This window comes from Lissotriton helveticus, chromosome 3_1, assembly GCF_964261635.1.
Source record: "Lissotriton helveticus chromosome 3_1, aLisHel1.1, whole genome shotgun sequence".
Lineage (NCBI taxonomy): Eukaryota > Metazoa > Chordata > Amphibia > Caudata > Salamandridae > Lissotriton > Lissotriton helveticus.
Window position 1 is genome coordinate 232521384 of NC_136061.1, and position 17212 is coordinate 232538595.

Consider the following 17212-nt stretch of genomic DNA (forward strand, 5'->3'; position numbering starts at 1 on the left):
TGCAGCAACTCAAGTCACGTTTTTGGTAGCTTTTTATCCGTTTGAGCTACAAAAATGATTAGTTAAAACTGCAAGATTATGCAGTGGATGATGTATTATGTGACAAATATGGCAGAGCCATAATTATATAGAAAACATTTGCAAACTAGGATATTTTGCCATTCATGTTTGAACTGCTCTTGTGGAAGAAGGGCGGAGAAGTGATAATGAGAGAAACTGCATGGCTTGGAGACAAATGGCTTGTGATTCCACATTTAAGCATATTTGGGACATTGTGTGATCGGAAATATATTCCACTTTTTGAATTTATTTAAATGCCAATACCTCCTATTAAACCTTAATTAATCAAGTGTATCCATTGATTGAATTCAATAACACAATAAGCTGTAACTGGTAGGTGAAATGCCAAACAAATACTAAACATTGGGATGTTTGGCACATTCTGGCCACACCTCTGACTCCACCCACTGATCCAATCCTTGGGTTATCCCCGCCCTCTGAGTCTCCACCCACAGTTCCCCTACTTTTTTTCCCCCACTTCGACCACTGAAGAGGGGTCTGCAGTCAGAGCGTGCCTGCACTAAAAAAAAACCGCCATCACTGTAACAAGTTAATACTGGTGAACCGTGACGTCACAATCACGCTAAGTAAATGTAGGGTGACCGGCAGGTGGCGCTGCACGGTGTACACTCTCATATTGGCCAGAGACCTTCAAACGGAGTTTCGACTAAAAACCCTTGTTCAAAGAAAGAGTAAGGAAAAGCTGGCAGGTGGCAACATTGAAGAAATGAACTGAAAATAAACGCCTCATCTCTGACAGAAAGGCCTTTGTATATCAGCCCAGCAGGGTCCTGCTGCCTTGCCTACCTCCTGCTTGATAAAGACATGTGGTGATGGCATGAGGCACCTCTGGGCTGCAATGTCTGCAAGGCCCTTTTCAGAAAGTCCTGTTCTCCAGCGTTGTTGGTGGTTTCCTATTCCTAATCCTATTCGGCCAATATTCTAATTATTCTTATTTACCTGCCCACCATATTATTTTAACAAATAACTGATGCTGGTTTCTTTTATTACTTTTTATGCATTCTAGGTTCCCAGACTAAGATCAAACTCATATGAGGGGATTCGTTCTGCATCGAATAGGCATGCAGGCTGAGAAGGCTTCTTCATATGTAGCCTTTATATTTTTCTACTTGCGAGATCAAGGCATGAATGTTGCATGACCCTGGGAAGGCACTCGGACACTGCCCTTATTCCTTAATGGTGTGGGTGGTATATCATATATATAGGTACATTATACGTGGAAATTTCTTGTTTTATTATATTACTGGAACATTCTAACAGAAGAGGCATGTATTATAGAGACTTTTTAAGGCATGGACAAGTGGGCAATTGTCCCGAGTCCCACATTCCAGGGGACCCCTGGTAAAGCGATTGTGACAGTTGAAAGTCACACAGATAGGCACCATAAATAATGATTTGCATAAAAATCAGATTTTTAGGTTCACCGTTAGCCAAGACCTTTTGATTTAAAAAAAAAGCTCTCTCTCTCTCTCTAATGCATTATTCACTTGCAACACTTTTGTATTGCCCTCTTTCTTTTCTTCATTCTTCTTTCTTAATTTATTTCTTGCTTTCTTTCCTTCTCTCTCATTTTTTCTTAAAATATTGAATCTTGCCTTTCTTTCCCTCCGTTCATTCTTTTATTCCTTTTTAACTTTTTTGCTGATTTCCTTTTTTGTTCCTCCTTTCTTTCTTTCCCTTTGTCTTTCATTCTTTCTTTATTTACTGCCTTCTTTTTTCTTTGATTCCTTCTTTCCTACTTTCCTCCTCGCTTGCCCTTTTTCTTTCTCTCTAGCATGTATACATCAAATTTAATTTGTAAATTAAAAAATCACATTAAAAAATGACAAAACCTGGTCGTAAATAATTTTACACAATAAAAAACATGAGAGGTATGATCAAAAGACATATATATTTGTCATTAACAGTGGTTAGTCCGAACATATTCAATAACAGTATTGGCAACATTTGATTTTATACAGTCAATACTTTTTTCCTCAAATGTAACCCAACAGAAATAATTAAGTGGCCATCCATCAATCGTAATAAATGCATATTCCTCTAGGATCACTATTTGTCATGCAGATAAATGTCACCTAATATGAGTTTTCCCCATTCAACTCAAGGGGTCAGACTTACCAGCTATATAACAGGCCTCGAAAGGGCTCTCCCTGTCGCTGTCTCTCGCAGGAGTTGAAGCAGCTCTGAGAGGGCTTCTGAGGTTTGCAGTCCTACATAGTCGGGTCCTCAGCAAGAGAAACAGGCCTGTGGACTACAAACCCCATGAAGATCAGTCACTGTAGCAAACAAACTGAACAAGTACTGTATTGCACACTGATAAGCTCCAGTTAGTTTATCGTCCAGTGCTTTGGGGGCCCGGTAGCACCATCATGACCCCCATTCCTGCTCAAGCTACTGGAGCAGGGGAGTTAAATACACTACTGATTTTTAACTCACCCTTATACCTCACCTACTCCTCAGTCCTTCTCTGTCTCACAACCCTCACTCTATTTAGCCATCTTCCTCGCTCTACTTCTACTAGATCTATGTCTCTCTAATGTCCTCCTTTTCACTCTCTCATCTATTTCTACCCTTCAATTCTCTTAATGTCCGTCTCTCTCCCTCAAGTCTGTTTTTCTGACCTGTATTTCTATACATGTTCATTTTACCCCCTTTCTCCTTTACAGCTCTCTTTCTTGTATCTCTGTTTTTCATACTATCTAAAGCCTCTCTATACGCCATCACGTACCTCTCTCTGCATTCACCTCTTTTTAACTTGCCTTGCTTTTAATCCAGCATCTCTCTACATTCCTTCTCCCTGTCTCTAGCAGTCTCTCTACCACACACTGAAACCTTCCCTTACCTAAATCTTCTTCTTTCGACCTCTGTTTTTTCTTTAGGCGTCCTCACATTTCTTTATACTTTGTCTCTCACTACTTTATCTACGCTTTAGCTTCTCTTGAGTGCACCCCCTCCAATCCTTCTTACTTAACAGAGACGGAGGAAGCCGTGCAGCCAAGAAGTTTAAACCTAGAGAGATGACTAGAAGGACAAGACTAGAGAAAAAGGAGAAAATGATCAGATTTCACCTGCTGTTGCCTGATTTTCTCTTCACAACAGGAATGACCATGTTGCAGGGAGATGTATTTGTTATTATGAATAGCAGTCAATTAAGGCTATAATTTCAAGTGCTATGTGCTTATGCCTAACTTTAATCTTAGGCACTAGACCACTGAATGCCCACTAAATTACCCTTACTGGGTCTGTCCTACAACGGGAGGAAGAGGCTCGTTAGGCATTGAAGTGCTTTAAAATGGCTTCATCAATGTTCGCTCGAGCGCTCTTTTGGTACTATTTGGTTGGCGGACCCCAGGCAGCTTGAGCTTTGAGCTGTTTTTTGCAGGCCCCTCTTTCAGAAAGTTAATATATAATAAAATATTGTACATAATCGCAAGAGCTTGGATTAGATGAAAATTCAAAGTGATTCCAAAGGAGGGCCCCAAATTGAGGACCAAATATTTTGTGCAAGTCCCCAAGAAACACTAGGATGTCACTGGTATAATAAGGAGATTCTGTCACTACTCAATGGCACCAGACTCTGACAGAGGTTGTGTGCCCCTCTGTTGTCTCAGGTAAAGCAGTGTTGCATACACCACAACAGCAGCAAGCGGAGTTCATCTGCAAGTGAAAGTGGCGCAGTGCCTTGTTAGTGGGCCATGCTCCTGAGAATCAATGATTAACAACAGGCAAAGGGAATGCTTAACCTGGCAGCACTTGGCAACAAGGAGATCCCTTCACAAGCAACATACTTGTCCAAGGTCTAGGGATGAAAGTTAATGATTTAAGCATGTCTTTCAGATTGGCACTGGCTTTGTGGTTTATAGCGGCTGAGCTGCCAAGCATCCCCATGTCATGTTTGATCCCTGCAGTCATTCCTGCCTTCTTTTTTGCTTAAGAATGTTGCTTTATTGGACTTGTAATTTACTTGTTAAAGTTGCACATTTGAGCTTTAATAATCTATTGAACAAATGGTGCTATTTGCTGAACAGCAGTGACTGGCTGAAAGTGTCAAACATGTCACTTTGCAACTTGGCACCTATGAAGGGAGTAGACGTAAAAGTCAAGAATTCTTGATGGACTCAGACTTAAGATTCCCCATCCAGTCACCTTTTTCATAGATGATTGCAATTCTCAGCAGAGCTGACTTATTTTCCAAATGAATCTTTTAGTTTTCATATTCTTGCTCTCCTGTTCCAAGGCCCCTTTCGATTTGTTACGAATATTCGATGTACTAACTTTTACACAAAGTCAACCTTTCCATTAGTTTAGCACCCTATCCATAACATCGACCAGGCCATTGGTTCTGCTCTATTTAAGCTGCCATCACTTCGACTCTTAATCCTAACTCTAATGTTGATACAAACTCTTACCATTTTTCAAATTCCAAGCTTAAATTTATTTATTTTATTTAGTGTATTTTGATATCGCGCACAGCTACCCCAACGGGGTGTCCCGGCGCTTCTGTGTAACTTCATACTGCATAGGGTGGTAATTAAAAGAATGACAATCAACAGAACAGGTAGGTTTTTAGGGCTCTCCGGAAAGGTTGTTCATCCTTGATCAACCGGATGGCATTAGGTAGTTTATTCCAGAGAGCCGCAGTCAGTACTGGGAAAGCTTTCCCACCAGAACGAGTTTTCCTGAATCTGGGGACAGTAAGGACATTTTTTGAGGAGGAACGTAGGGTCCTGGTGTTATTGTAAGGAATCAGGCACGTGGAAAGGTAGGCAGTGCCCTTGCCTCGCAAGGCCCGGTGAGCTAATACCAGGGCTTTGAATTCTGCCCGTTTATGCACCGGTAGCTAGTGAAGTTCACGACGGTGAGGGGCTATATGCTCACGTAAGGGGATACCGCCAACCAATCGCACCGCAGCGTTCTGGACCGTCTGGAGGCGATGACAGAGCCCCACAGACAAGCCAGTATACAGACCATTGGCGTAGTCCAGGTGTGAAGTAATTAACGCCTGTACTACGATCTTCCTGGTGTTACTGGGCAAAAAATTAATGAACTTCTTTATCATTCTAATCTTAGCCAGACATGCAGCGGAGACTGTATGAACTTGATGGTGGAATGTGAGATTAGAGTCCCATCTAACTCCTAGATTTTTCACAGAGTCTTTTGGGAGAGGAGGGGCATTTAAATCAAGAGGCCACCAGATGTTGGGGTCAAGTGAAGTTGGCTGGTGGAAAAAGAGAACCTCCGTTTTTCCTGCATTCAGCCTTAGGAAATTGTTGTCCATCCACTGGGCAATCGCACGCAGGCAGTTTTTTAAGGGATCAAAAGTAGTAGGGGTAATGCTATTAAATGAAAACAAAAGCTGGATATCATCAGCATAGGAAGTAACTTTTATACCAGTTTGGGTAATGATATCGAAAAGAGGGGAGAAATAAACATTAAATAAGAGCGGACTCAGCGAGGAGCCCTGAGGGACTCCCCACCGAAGCGGGCGGCTTTCTGAGGTGAAAGGAGGGGTAAACACCGCCTGGGTACGGTTGGACAGAAAAGATGAAATCCATCCCAAGGCTGTACCCCGAATGCCTTTTGATTGCAGGCGTTCAAGGAGGAGGGGGTGGGAGACGGTGTCGAATGCTTCTGACAAGTCCAGCAGCACCAACACCGCTATTGATCCCTCGTCCAGTCTCCATTTTACAGCATCTGACATCTCGATAAGTGCCGATTCTGTACTATATCCTGGCCTGAAGCCGTGCTGAGAATCATGGAACGCACCTGAAGTTTCAAGAAAACCCGCTAGTTGTTGTTGAGCGAGTCTTTCGAGTACTTTAGCAGGGGCTGGTAGCAACGAGATTGGCCTGTAATTAGCGGGCTCACTAGGGTCAGCGTTGGCCTTCTTGATTATAGGAACTAGACGTGCTTGTTTCCAGGTGTCTGGGAAGAGTCCCAGCTTAAAGGAGTCATTCCAGATCCCATTCAGGGAAGGGTTGAGAACGGGGGCTAAAGACTTGTATTGTTAGCTCAATACTACACCTGAGCTAAACTAATTTAGAATACATTCAAAGGAGAGCTAGGCTCACTGTTCGAAAGCTAACTGTGTCTTACATTTAAATCAATTCAATATAATTACATGGCATTCATAACAAATGTAACATATCCATAACCCTAACTATTATCATGACCATAACCCTACGTTAATTTAAATTTAAGACAGTTACCTTACCATAATCGAATTGCTAACCCTAATTTTAAAGTAAATTGAATTAGACAAATTAGTTACCCATTTCCTGATCCAAATATTAATCCTACATTTTAAGAATACATTGCTATATTCCTAATCCATAATTAAATTAAAACTAACCCTAGTCTGTTAATTTTCAATTATCAACAAGGAAACAGCCTACTTTAGTGGAGAAGTGTGGCTCACTGGTTAGAAGCGGCCAACCCTGAAGCAGAGATCGGCCCTGGACCAGGGTTCAATTCCTGACGCTGCAGGGTCCTGGGTCAATGTCCGCGGACTCGATAATTCTCGCCAAGGTGCCTACGCTAACCATGGGTCCCACTCTGCAACTCTGGGCAATAGCTTGCTTAATCTCCACTATGGCTCCATCAACGCCGGGGATGCCTGGCTTCACCTTGGAGGTGCCCAGGAGGGACCACCTCACAGGGAAAGCCAGGACGGGTTCCCCAGCGGTATACAGCGCCAGGACACTCCGAGATGGAGTAACAGTGCGCTTACAAGTATACTTACCTTACCTTACCTTTAAGGCCATCTTCAACCTGAGTTAATTTATATGAAGTTATGTAACAATAAATGTAATTTATTACATCAAAACAACACAAAGGTCCTAGTAAAGATTATGTGGAAGTAAGGGTGCATAGATTCAGTGGTAATGTTAAAGTAACAGTGTGCACATGTAATGTTGTCAACGTAATGGGGATCAACTAGTAGGATCACACTTGGTGCATTGTCACTCTGTCCAGATGATCTTTTCTGGTTAAAATGCATATCCTTTGTCTATTGATAATGCCTTTTGCTCCTAGATAAATGGGAGATCACATAGCCTGTGGGTTCACAGACTTAAAAAAGGTATCTCACCTTTACCAGTCACCATCCTTGTTCTATTGTTCTGTTCTACGTTGTAGGGTGCGCCCGAAAGTGTGATCGAGCGCTGCAACTATGTGCGCGTCGGAAATGCCAAGCTTCCTCTGACTCCCTCTGCAAGAGAGAAGATCATGTCGAAGATCCGGGATTGGGGCACTGGCATTGATACTCTGCGCTGCCTGGCACTGGCGACAAGGGACACGCCACCAAAGAAGGAAGAGATGCAGCTGGAGGACGCCACCAAGTTCATTGATTATGAGGTGAGGGCTACATGAGTGCAACTTTTAATCATAAAACCAAGGCTTGTATATGTTAAATATCTGTAAATTCTTGACGAATTATGCAAGCAGATTACATATTAATAATGAAAGCAGCATATGAATTAAATGCTTTAAACAGCAGTTTTTTGTCCCATACTTATATTTTGTCACCGGTGCGTTAAAGTCTTACTCTAGATCCCTTGTTACAGTCACCGCACACATTGGTTTATACAATGATCTCAACATAATCTATCCTAACACGTCATCTTGTTAGATAGAAATTGGCAAACATATGAGTGCAATAATGGGTTCTCCTATAGTTTAGATATATAAGCCCATGGATATAGGGTACAGGATACCTTTTCTGTACACAGCATTGTTAGATAATCTTGTCCCCACACGACTTCAATTAACCACCGAGATGATCTGTCAAGAAGTGTGATTTCATTGATGCAGAGTCTTCTGTTACTAAACATGTGGAAGACCCATGTGGCTCCAGAGTGAATTTATGTTTTCATAGGTGATGATTGCTGTTGAGCTCTAGTCTATTGTAGTTAAGTCGCCGTCAAGAAAATAATCATTTTATCCTAAACGTCTTGGTTGAGGGTTCGTCCTGCAATCCAGATAGATTAGCAGCGCAGACTAGGACGAAACCGGTTGTAAGCATAGGTCAGATAAGTGGACAGGTGGAGCGACCTGTGAGTTACAAAAGACCCTGGACCAAAATCGTGCTTATTTCTAGATAATTCTATGTATTTCAGGTACAATTCTAGAGGAGCCTCCAACTTTGGGTGATATTAATACTTACGAGGCATAAAAGGGATGGATGGAAGTTGGGTGAGTGAGGAAGAAAGTATCCAAGGGTAGGGACTTCCCCTGTCTGTATGTAGTGTCTAATTAGTTTGCGAGGAGCTGGGTCTCTGCATGGTTGAGACCTGCACTAGGTTCACTGGGACACCAGTGGCTATAGAGGCTTGCAGGAAGGCAGGGGTGTGAAAGGAGCTCAGGGGCGCAGTAGGAGTGCCCGAAAGTGTGGAAGGTTTTGAGCCAGGCACACTATATGATGCACTTGTTGATTGCTCTTCTAGCGCAAGCAGATGAAGTGTATATGAAGGAAGCTCAGGGTCATGAGGGTGAGATTCTTGTTCAGCTCAACAGCGAACTACATTATCTACTTATAATAAAGCATGGGCTTTGAATCAACTGTGGAGGCTTTATTAAGTATAAGAATAAGATACTGATTAAAAAAATAAAACCTTGGGAGTAGATACTTAATTATGATTTTGGCCCTCGGAGATTTAAAGTAGAAAATTCTTGTTTGAGGTCTCCAAAGTTCCCCAACGAAAACTAATTTGTGGTTTGTGACTGTTGCAATGTAGATCTGTACATGTTCCTCTATAGTACATGTGTAACCAGTCAAAGGTATAGGAAAGCTCAGCAGCTTTTTTGGTTGGAGAAGAAAATGCCTTTGTAAAACCACCTACCCCACTGAAGGTCTGATAGATGGACGGGGTCTTCTCTGGGTACTCCTTCAATCTCATTGCAGCTAGAGCTAAAGAACATGATTCAGTGACTAGTGGAAATAACAGAATATTCACGTTTAAGACTAGTGACACTGTAGAGACAATCAGGTGTAAGAGGTAGGCGTAGTGGAAGGCTTCAAATTCCTAGCACAGTGAATCAAGATTCTACATACATTTAGTTTAGGGGGGCTCTGTACTAATTTGAATAGTGGTAGGAATGAAAATAGTTGTGTAATATTCAAATAAAAATGATGCACACACACCAGCACATAAAATATTAGGAATGAGAGGAATGCAATTACGTTACATAACTCTCTGGTACAAGAGAAGGAGAGAAATATGTTTTATGCATGGTCTGCGCAACAGGCATCAATTCGCTCAGGGAAACTTTATGTAATGTTGCTCATTGCAACACTATGACATTCAATATTTTGTGCTTTTGTGTGCATTTGTGAGAGAGGATGTTGCCCTCGCCTCATATGTTCCTTTAAACGTGTAAAATCAATTACCAACTCTCACCACAGGATGGCATAATTCCTGCTAGTTGTCTGCAGAACTTGCCTACACGGTAAGATTTCAAATATTATTAAGATTTTGCTTTCCCAAACATATTTGAGTTAGTAAAAATCCAAAACAATAACACCTCAAACAATGGCTAAAGTAGGGTAAGAAAGGAAGCGGAAACTAGAAGGAATCAGAGCGAAAGAAGGAGATCTTCAAACCAAAATAGGGAGAAAGGGGAAAGAACAAAAACAAGATTGTGAATAGGGTGAAGCATAAAAAGACAGATAAAGGAAAAAGCAGTTAGGTAGATACGCACAAATGAGGAGAAAATAATAAAAAGGTAAAGATTGAAACAGGTAAAGGAAAAAGGGACAGAGTGATAATTTTGCAGTGAAGAAGAACAAAGTAAAGACTAGGAGAAGTAAAAAATAAGAATACTCTTGCGAAGTTAACATTTTTAACAAAACAAGGTACAATTATCTGTGGGGGAAGCCAATTAATTATTCTTCTCTCAATAAGTAGAATGTAGTTGGCAGCTGTTAATCGCTCGATTAAACTCATTTTCTCCACCGCCTGGTTTCATTAACATCAGAAAAATATAACTACAAATTATTGAAGACTGAATTTCTCACTAATAAGGGATCAGAGAAATTTTTTCTTAATCAATAGAAATGGGAGGGGCTAAATATCTTTATGTTTGGTGCAATAAATCGTTGTTTAATACTCTTTTCAGACCAACCTAACATTTGTTGGATGTGTGGGAATGTTGGACCCTCCCCGAAAGGAAGTGAGCGTCTCCATCGAGATGTGCCGAAAGGCTGGCATTCGGGTCATCATGATCACCGGTGACAATAAAGGCACAGCCATAGCCATCTGCCGGAGGATTGGAATCTTCACAGAACATGAGGATGTGACGGACAAGGCGTATACTGGGCGGGAATTCGATGACCTTCCACCAGAGAAACAACGTGACGCCTGCTGCACTGCCCATTGTTTTGCCCGTGTTGAACCATCTCATAAGTCCAAGATAGTAGAGTACCTGCAATCTTTCAACGAAATCACTGCAATGGTGAGCTCACAGTTGTCCGGTGTTTGTAATTGCTGGTGTTTATTGAACCAGTTGTTGTTGGTGGGCGTCTAGTTCATGTAATGGCTCAAAGGTAGCAATGATTTGCTGCCTCTGAATGTCAGTCAAAATAGATAGTTTATAGACTTTCTTCCTTTTGAACTTTCCAATGTACAAGAAGTCCTTTGTGCTTTTCTTAGGTGGAAATGTCCTTATATGCCCCTGAAACTAAGAGGAAAGTTTCCTCTTTTCTTTCATTGCTTTACTCTCTCTATTGATGGGCACGCCACTCTTTGCTGACCATCAGTTCAAGAGGGAAGCTGCTGGTGGAAAGCAGCACTGGCACAATTAAGGAGTTTGTTTTATTGAGCATATAACAATTGGGAAAAGCTGAAGGAGAACACAGACTTAATAGAGAATGAGTAACTGGGTCCAGCCTGTGTTTATTATGGGATATGTGATAAATAATCTATATTGCCTGAATAGTCCTTGCTGCAGCCAACAAGGCGTGACCCATTCATTTGCAAAGAGTGATGACGAGTGATCTTGGCAGTAGAAGGGAGTTCAACTTGTATATCAAAAGTGATTTAAAAGACAAGGCTGAAAGTGTGATTCTTGAAGAATTTGGACCTTATGTAAGACATAAATAAGAGAGAGTTTCCTCCCTGTGTTTGCAAGCGATGACCATAACACTAGTGTTTATACTTCTCTTCTAGATGCTAAAGCACTCTTTATTTTAAAATTTTATGCGTTTCCCAGTCTAAAATATTGAGGCAAAATCATTTTCAACAGCTACTACCAAGATATCAATTACATATGTGAACCCATTGAATGTGGGCAGTGATGTTCATCCATTGGTGGCAAGCATGCCACGGCCTAATGAGACCAAATTCTGCATAACCTCCTGAAGTTCACGTTGCAAGGTTTATTTTTTCTAATGAAGAGAGAACCACCAATATGTACAGGTCTACACGAACAAGTCTTCAAGCTTAAAGTATACTTAACTGTGTTGGCAACATGGAGTTGTAACTCAAACTCCACTTCCTCCAGTTTCATTGGGAGGAGTGAAACTCGGACAAATGCTTCCTTTTGGACACTCAAAATTCCAATTGCATTCTGTTTTAGTTTACTTTTTAGAACGTTTGAGTATGTTCTATGATCAGTACTGTTCATCTAAACTGTAGCCCTTTGTTTGTAAGTTCGAGTTCTGGGAATGTTGTGATTTATATATAGCAGTGGCAGGAGCATATTTCTTCATTCCCCTTGACTTGGCAAATAAACAAACGGGTCACAGGGAGATAATGTTATGCGCCCAACGTATTACGGTCAAATGAGCAAAGAAGTATTTACATGAAGGCTTATTATTCTGGCCATCTGGAATTGGGTAGATTGGGTAGTAATAGTACATCTGCCAAACTCTTGGTTCCCCTGCCTCTTGAGAACTGTTTTCTGAGGGTATGTCAGCTTTGCCTCTGAGGCACCCTCAAGACTGGTCAGCTGCCAGCATTTAGGACTGGTGTGACATCAAAAGCTGTCCCATTTTAAGGTGAATCCTTCTGACATCTGACATCATGCCTGTCGCGTTCTGCCCTAGCAAATTAGACACAGGAGTCAGAGCTGAGTTTCATGCTTCCATCTTTATTCCCTGCCAGGTCATAACTGGCTTACAAACTAAAACTGTCTTTCCGGTTCCTGTTTCCTGGAACCGCCCTTTCCTGCTTGCCTGCTCTGTCTCAAAGCAGAGTCAGGCATAACGACATGACATCTCCCCCTTTTTTACAAAGCCTCAATGGCCCTCACATTTCTTCAACGAGCCGCTTGGGTTTCCTTGTCTGACGTCGCGGGCGGCTCTCCTGTTCTGGCGCTTGAACACGTTGACTGGAACTGCCGATGATCCTTAAAGGGCTGTGGTGTCGGTGGTTGCTGCTGTCAATTGATTCCCGAAATGTCTATAGTTTCTTGGTCAGCTGTACAGGGCTGCATCCCGTCTGTTTGAGTCGTGAGACATATCTCCCTCACAAACTCAAGCTCAGTCTGTTTCTCAGGCGTCAGTAGGGTGCAGTCTGTTGGAGATACTTCATTGTGTCTTTCTGGCTGTCTTGACAGGAGTATCGCTTCTTGTGATGTGGCTGTCAATGGCTCCGCTAGATGTCGGCTGTCCGTATTCTTTTGTAGCTCTTGTTTGAGTGGCAATTGATCTCTTACATGTGTGTCCGTTGTTTTGGTTCTCTTCCGAGCGGCTGCATGCACTTCTACTTCTTGTTGTCTTATTCGGTCAGGGGTAACACTGTCCTCCTGTCCGTGGACAGGCATGCCAGACAACATCGGTGCACATTTCTTTTCTAACTGATGATGGTGATGACCTCTCTTTCCCAACGTGTTGGCCCTGCTGGGTGGGGTGACTGGGTGGTCCCTTCCCGCCCGGCGGGTACAGTCACCTGCATCTGTGCTTCTTCTGTGCCCCCTTTGCGTAAGCCTTGCTGACCCCTTCAATGGTGCTGGTGTATTCTTCACGTCATGATGTTCCTGGGGCTGACATGACATGTTGTTTTGTGGGGAGTTCAGGCATTGCGGGTTGTTGGCCTGAGGTGTGTTACTTTGGATAGGGAAGGTGGTCTTTGTTTCCACTGTGTTTTCAGGTGGTGGACACCGTGATCGTTGTCGGTACCAGTATTCTGTTGATTTTAGTGAGTGTCCGGACATGATTTCTGAATCGGTCGATGACGCACTCCTAGAGTCGACGCTGTCGAGGAGACACTCCTCTGGGTGCATCTCTTGAAACGATGACACACTCTTGGAGTCGATGCTATCGAGGAGACACTCCTCTGGGGGCATCTTTTGAAGTGTCTTTTGTGTGATTGCTGTGACGGGTTTGTTTGTTAGCCCCGTATTTACTTCCTTGGTTTGGTCTTGGGATAATATTCGACTCTTCTCTGTTTTCTCCTGATCACAGATGGCTTGAGCGTATGCGTCTTGAGTTGTTCGAGTGTGTGTGTGTATCGGTTTCTGGAGATGGCGTGGCTTGTCCCCACGCCTGCGTTTGGTCCTTTCCTCATAACCGTTGAGTCGACTGTCGTCGGTCTCCTCTGTGTGGTCTGTATCTCTGCTTGATGTTTCTCCAGGATAGTATGTTGGCTTCCGGAGGTAACGTGACTTGTCCCCTCGCCGGTGTTTGGTATTGTCATCATAACCGTTGAGTAGACTGTCTTCGGCCTCCTCTGTGTGGTCTGTGTCACTGCTTGATATTTCTCCAGAGTAGTGTGTTGAGTGACTTCTCGACGTTATGTCAATCAGGCTGTCACAATTCCTGGTTGTCCCAGTCTTTCGTACACCCTTATCCATTGTCCTTTGTGTTCGTGACTTAGGGGGTTCCCTGTCACTTTGTCTCTCACGTTGTCCTTTCTCTAGTCCGCCTTCTCTCTCCCTCTCTCGTGTTTTGATTGTCTCCTGGGCTTTCATCACGGACATGGGGGATATCTTTTTCCTTTTCTTTGCCCTTTGTATCGTTGACTCAGGGAGTTCCCTGTCACTTTGTATCTCATGGTATCTTGTCTCTGGTCCGCTGTCACTTCGTCTCTCCTGATATCTTGCCTCTAGTCCGCCTTCGCCCTCCCTCTCTCGGGTTTTGTTTGTCTCCTGGGCTTGCCTCGCGGACGTGGGGGATGTCTCCTTTCTTCTCTTTTTGTTTCCTGCGTCCTGGGGAAATTCTTTGGATGCTTTCCTCGCTGTGACCCGCTCTCCAACTTCGGCTCTCCTGATGATCTCTTTTAGTGAGAACCGCCCTTGAATGATCTTGCGCTTGGTGTCGGGTTTTGAACAGCCTTCAATCACCCGCAGTCGGATTGCATCTTCATTTGTGAAAGTGTCGAAGTGGCAACATTTCACTAGACGTTGCAGCCGGGTAATGAAGCTTGGTAAGGATTCTAATGGTTCCTGCCGTGCTGCGTTGAAAGCAATGCGTTTATGATCCACATCTTCCTTTGTGTAGAAATAAGCGAGCAGTGTCTCTCTGAGTTCCCTATATGTCTCTGTGTCTTTTGCTGAAAATGTTTTGATTAGGCGTCGGCCTTCGTGACCCACCAGCTGAAGCAATAGTAGTCGACGTTTGCTATCCCTTCGCTCGCCGGTCGTTGCGAGGAATTCGTCCAATGACTCCAGCCACCGTGACCATTCGGGACCTAAACAGTGGTCACTGGTCTGTGCCACTGGAGGAGGTATTCCGATGCAGGGGCTGGGTTTATACGTGTCTTTCCTCACTGGCATGATGGTGGAATGCGCAAGCTTCAGCTAGAAGGACTTGGTTTCTTGAGATCAGCTTGGTCGTCACTCACCTGTTGGCGGTATGTTTCTTTGTTCGTAATTGTTGCGTTTGATTTCTTCGTGTTTGCTTATGCTTGTTGTTTGCACTCACCAAGGCTTGTTCTCTTGTGTTTGCCAGTGTGTGTTGATGTTTGTTTGTTTGACTACATTTCACGCGTTTGCTTATGCTAGTTTCACTTGCTTGTGCTTGCTTGGTTACATTTTGCTCTCTTGCAGTCGCTCGTGTTTGTTCACTCTACTGTTGTCTGTACTTGTGCTTCTTTTCTTATTCTATCTCTTGTGTTTACGCAGGCTTGTTTTAGTGCCTGTTTGTCGTGCATTTACCAATGCTTGTTGTATGTGTGTCAGTCTTATTCTGTCTCTTGCACTTGCTTATTATTCCTTCTTGCATTTGCCTGGGCTTGTTTCTTTGTTAAACCAGAGGGTTGCATTTTCTCATGCTTGTTGGCAAATTCCCCAGTTGCCTGATTTTAACATGGCCGCCCTATGTCTTTGATAGGGAATGTCTATGGCAGCCTGACTTCAAGATGGCCGCCCTCCTTAGATCTCGTCTTTCGCGAGATTTAGCTCTTTCCCTATGCTGCAGACATTCAGCACCCATTCACAACACTCACCAGGTGCGGGGCCCCTTTCCTGAGCGCAGAGGCTGATCGTTTGCTGGGTAGGACTTGCCCTCTGATTCACGATCGGTGCAGCCGCTTGTTGTGTGCTTCCCGATTTTCGCGCCGTTTCCGCGCTGTTTTCATTTCTTTTTTTTTTCACTTCCGATTTGCGCGCCGTTTCCGCGCTGATTTTCACTTTGGCCACTTCTGGCTAGTTGAGGCGTCGCACGCCGGGCGTCTTCACTTCTTTCTCCCTCAATTGCGCTTTCTTTCTCTGCTGCAGCGGGACTCACCCTCGCATTTATGGTGTCTCTCGTGTCTCCGCGGTTGGGCGGGACCTTCGCGCCTTCCGTAAGGCTGCTCGGTATTTGGGCTCCTCCTGGATTATTTTCCGGTGAGGCGCGAGCTTCTTGCCTGCTCCTTGATCCTCGAGCAGCAGCGCGGTGTCGTCTGGCCAGGTCTCGGCTTCAAGCAGTCTCCAGCGCCGGCTCCGTTTTTCGCACCTTTCCTGCGCCGCCGGTGAGGTAAACTGCGGACTCGTCGTTTGGGCCGCGTGCATGCGGCTGGGCTGCGCGACTCTGTTCGTGGGAGTATGGGGATCCCACCCTCGTCGCCAATGTCGCGTTCTGCCCTAGCAAATTAGACACAGGAGTCAGAGCTGAGTTTCATGCTTCCATCTTTATTCCCTGCCAGGTCATAACTGGCTTACAAACTAAAACTGTCTTTCCGGTTCCTGTTTCCTGGAACCGCCCTTTCCTGCTTGCCTGCTCTGTCTCAAAGCAGAGTCAGGCATAACGACATGACCATGCCCACCATGTTCTTTCCTGCCCTGGATTGCCGTGCACAACATGGCGGCCCGGGCAGTAAAAAACAACCGCTATACTCCCGATGTGGGAGAAAAATGACAGCATGCCAGGGGCATTCATTGTACGTTTTTCAGAAATTAGACAGATACATCAAACAATGCTGCGCCGGCAGAATTATTTTTGATATAAAGCTTTTGTTTTGTTTTACTGAACAAAAACATATGAACAATTTTACAGTGATAACTAAATCCTCAGCATGTAGAACTTAATCATGGCCCAGCTTGTTTATATTATTACACACTCTCATAGTCCGTAATTTACATAATATATGAAATATAGCATCGCCTGGAGATGCTTCCACCATGAACCCATGACCTTTTCATGTTTCTTTTCACAGCCTTTGCAGGCAGTTTTTTTTTTTAGTTTTATATGGTGCGAACTAGACCAGAGACATCGGGAGATCAGAGCGCTTTACATGAGCACCAGTTTCGCTACAGATGGCCACATTCATTTTTGTTAGGCAAAGGGGGAGATTAGGTGATTTGCCCAAAATCACATTTTGTTGAGCGTCGTTGCAGAGACTTGAGCCCAGTTCCCCAACTTCAAGATCGACCGCTCTAGCCATAAGGCTACAACCTCTCCCGAAGTTTCTTCTGCTTTAACACAGAAGTCCATGCCTCCCTTTCATTTACTGGGGGGAGGTGATTTGTTGCATCCCCAGTAGCACACAGTATCCCTTTTGGCCAACAGCATGCCCCAGAAAGCATTAATGAGTTTGAGTTTATTTGAGCTTATTATGTGAATTTGATAATGAAATTGTATATGCACTTTATGAAATGCTGAAATAGTTAATTTGTTTATCCTTAAAAGTATCCTGATCCCAATATGTATTATGCACTGTGGAGTTCAAGATGAATTTTATGTTTCCTTTTTTTAATATGTTAAATGGACTTT

The 17212-nt window shown here is 43.5% G+C and overlaps 1 protein-coding gene across 2 annotated transcripts in view; it reads left to right on the forward strand.

Annotated features, from left to right (window-relative positions):
* ATP2A3 (ATPase sarcoplasmic/endoplasmic reticulum Ca2+ transporting 3) overlaps positions 1 to 17212 on the forward strand; it is a 471091-nt gene that overhangs the window by 425559 nt on the left and 28320 nt on the right. For both annotated transcript variants that reach the window (XM_078679687.1, XM_078679686.1), the window contains exons 13-14: positions 7219 to 7437; positions 10198 to 10533. In XM_078679687.1, coding sequence (XP_078535813.1) covers positions 7219 to 7437; positions 10198 to 10533 — 555 coding nt within the window. The remainder of the gene's footprint in view (positions 1 to 7218; positions 7438 to 10197; positions 10534 to 17212) is intronic.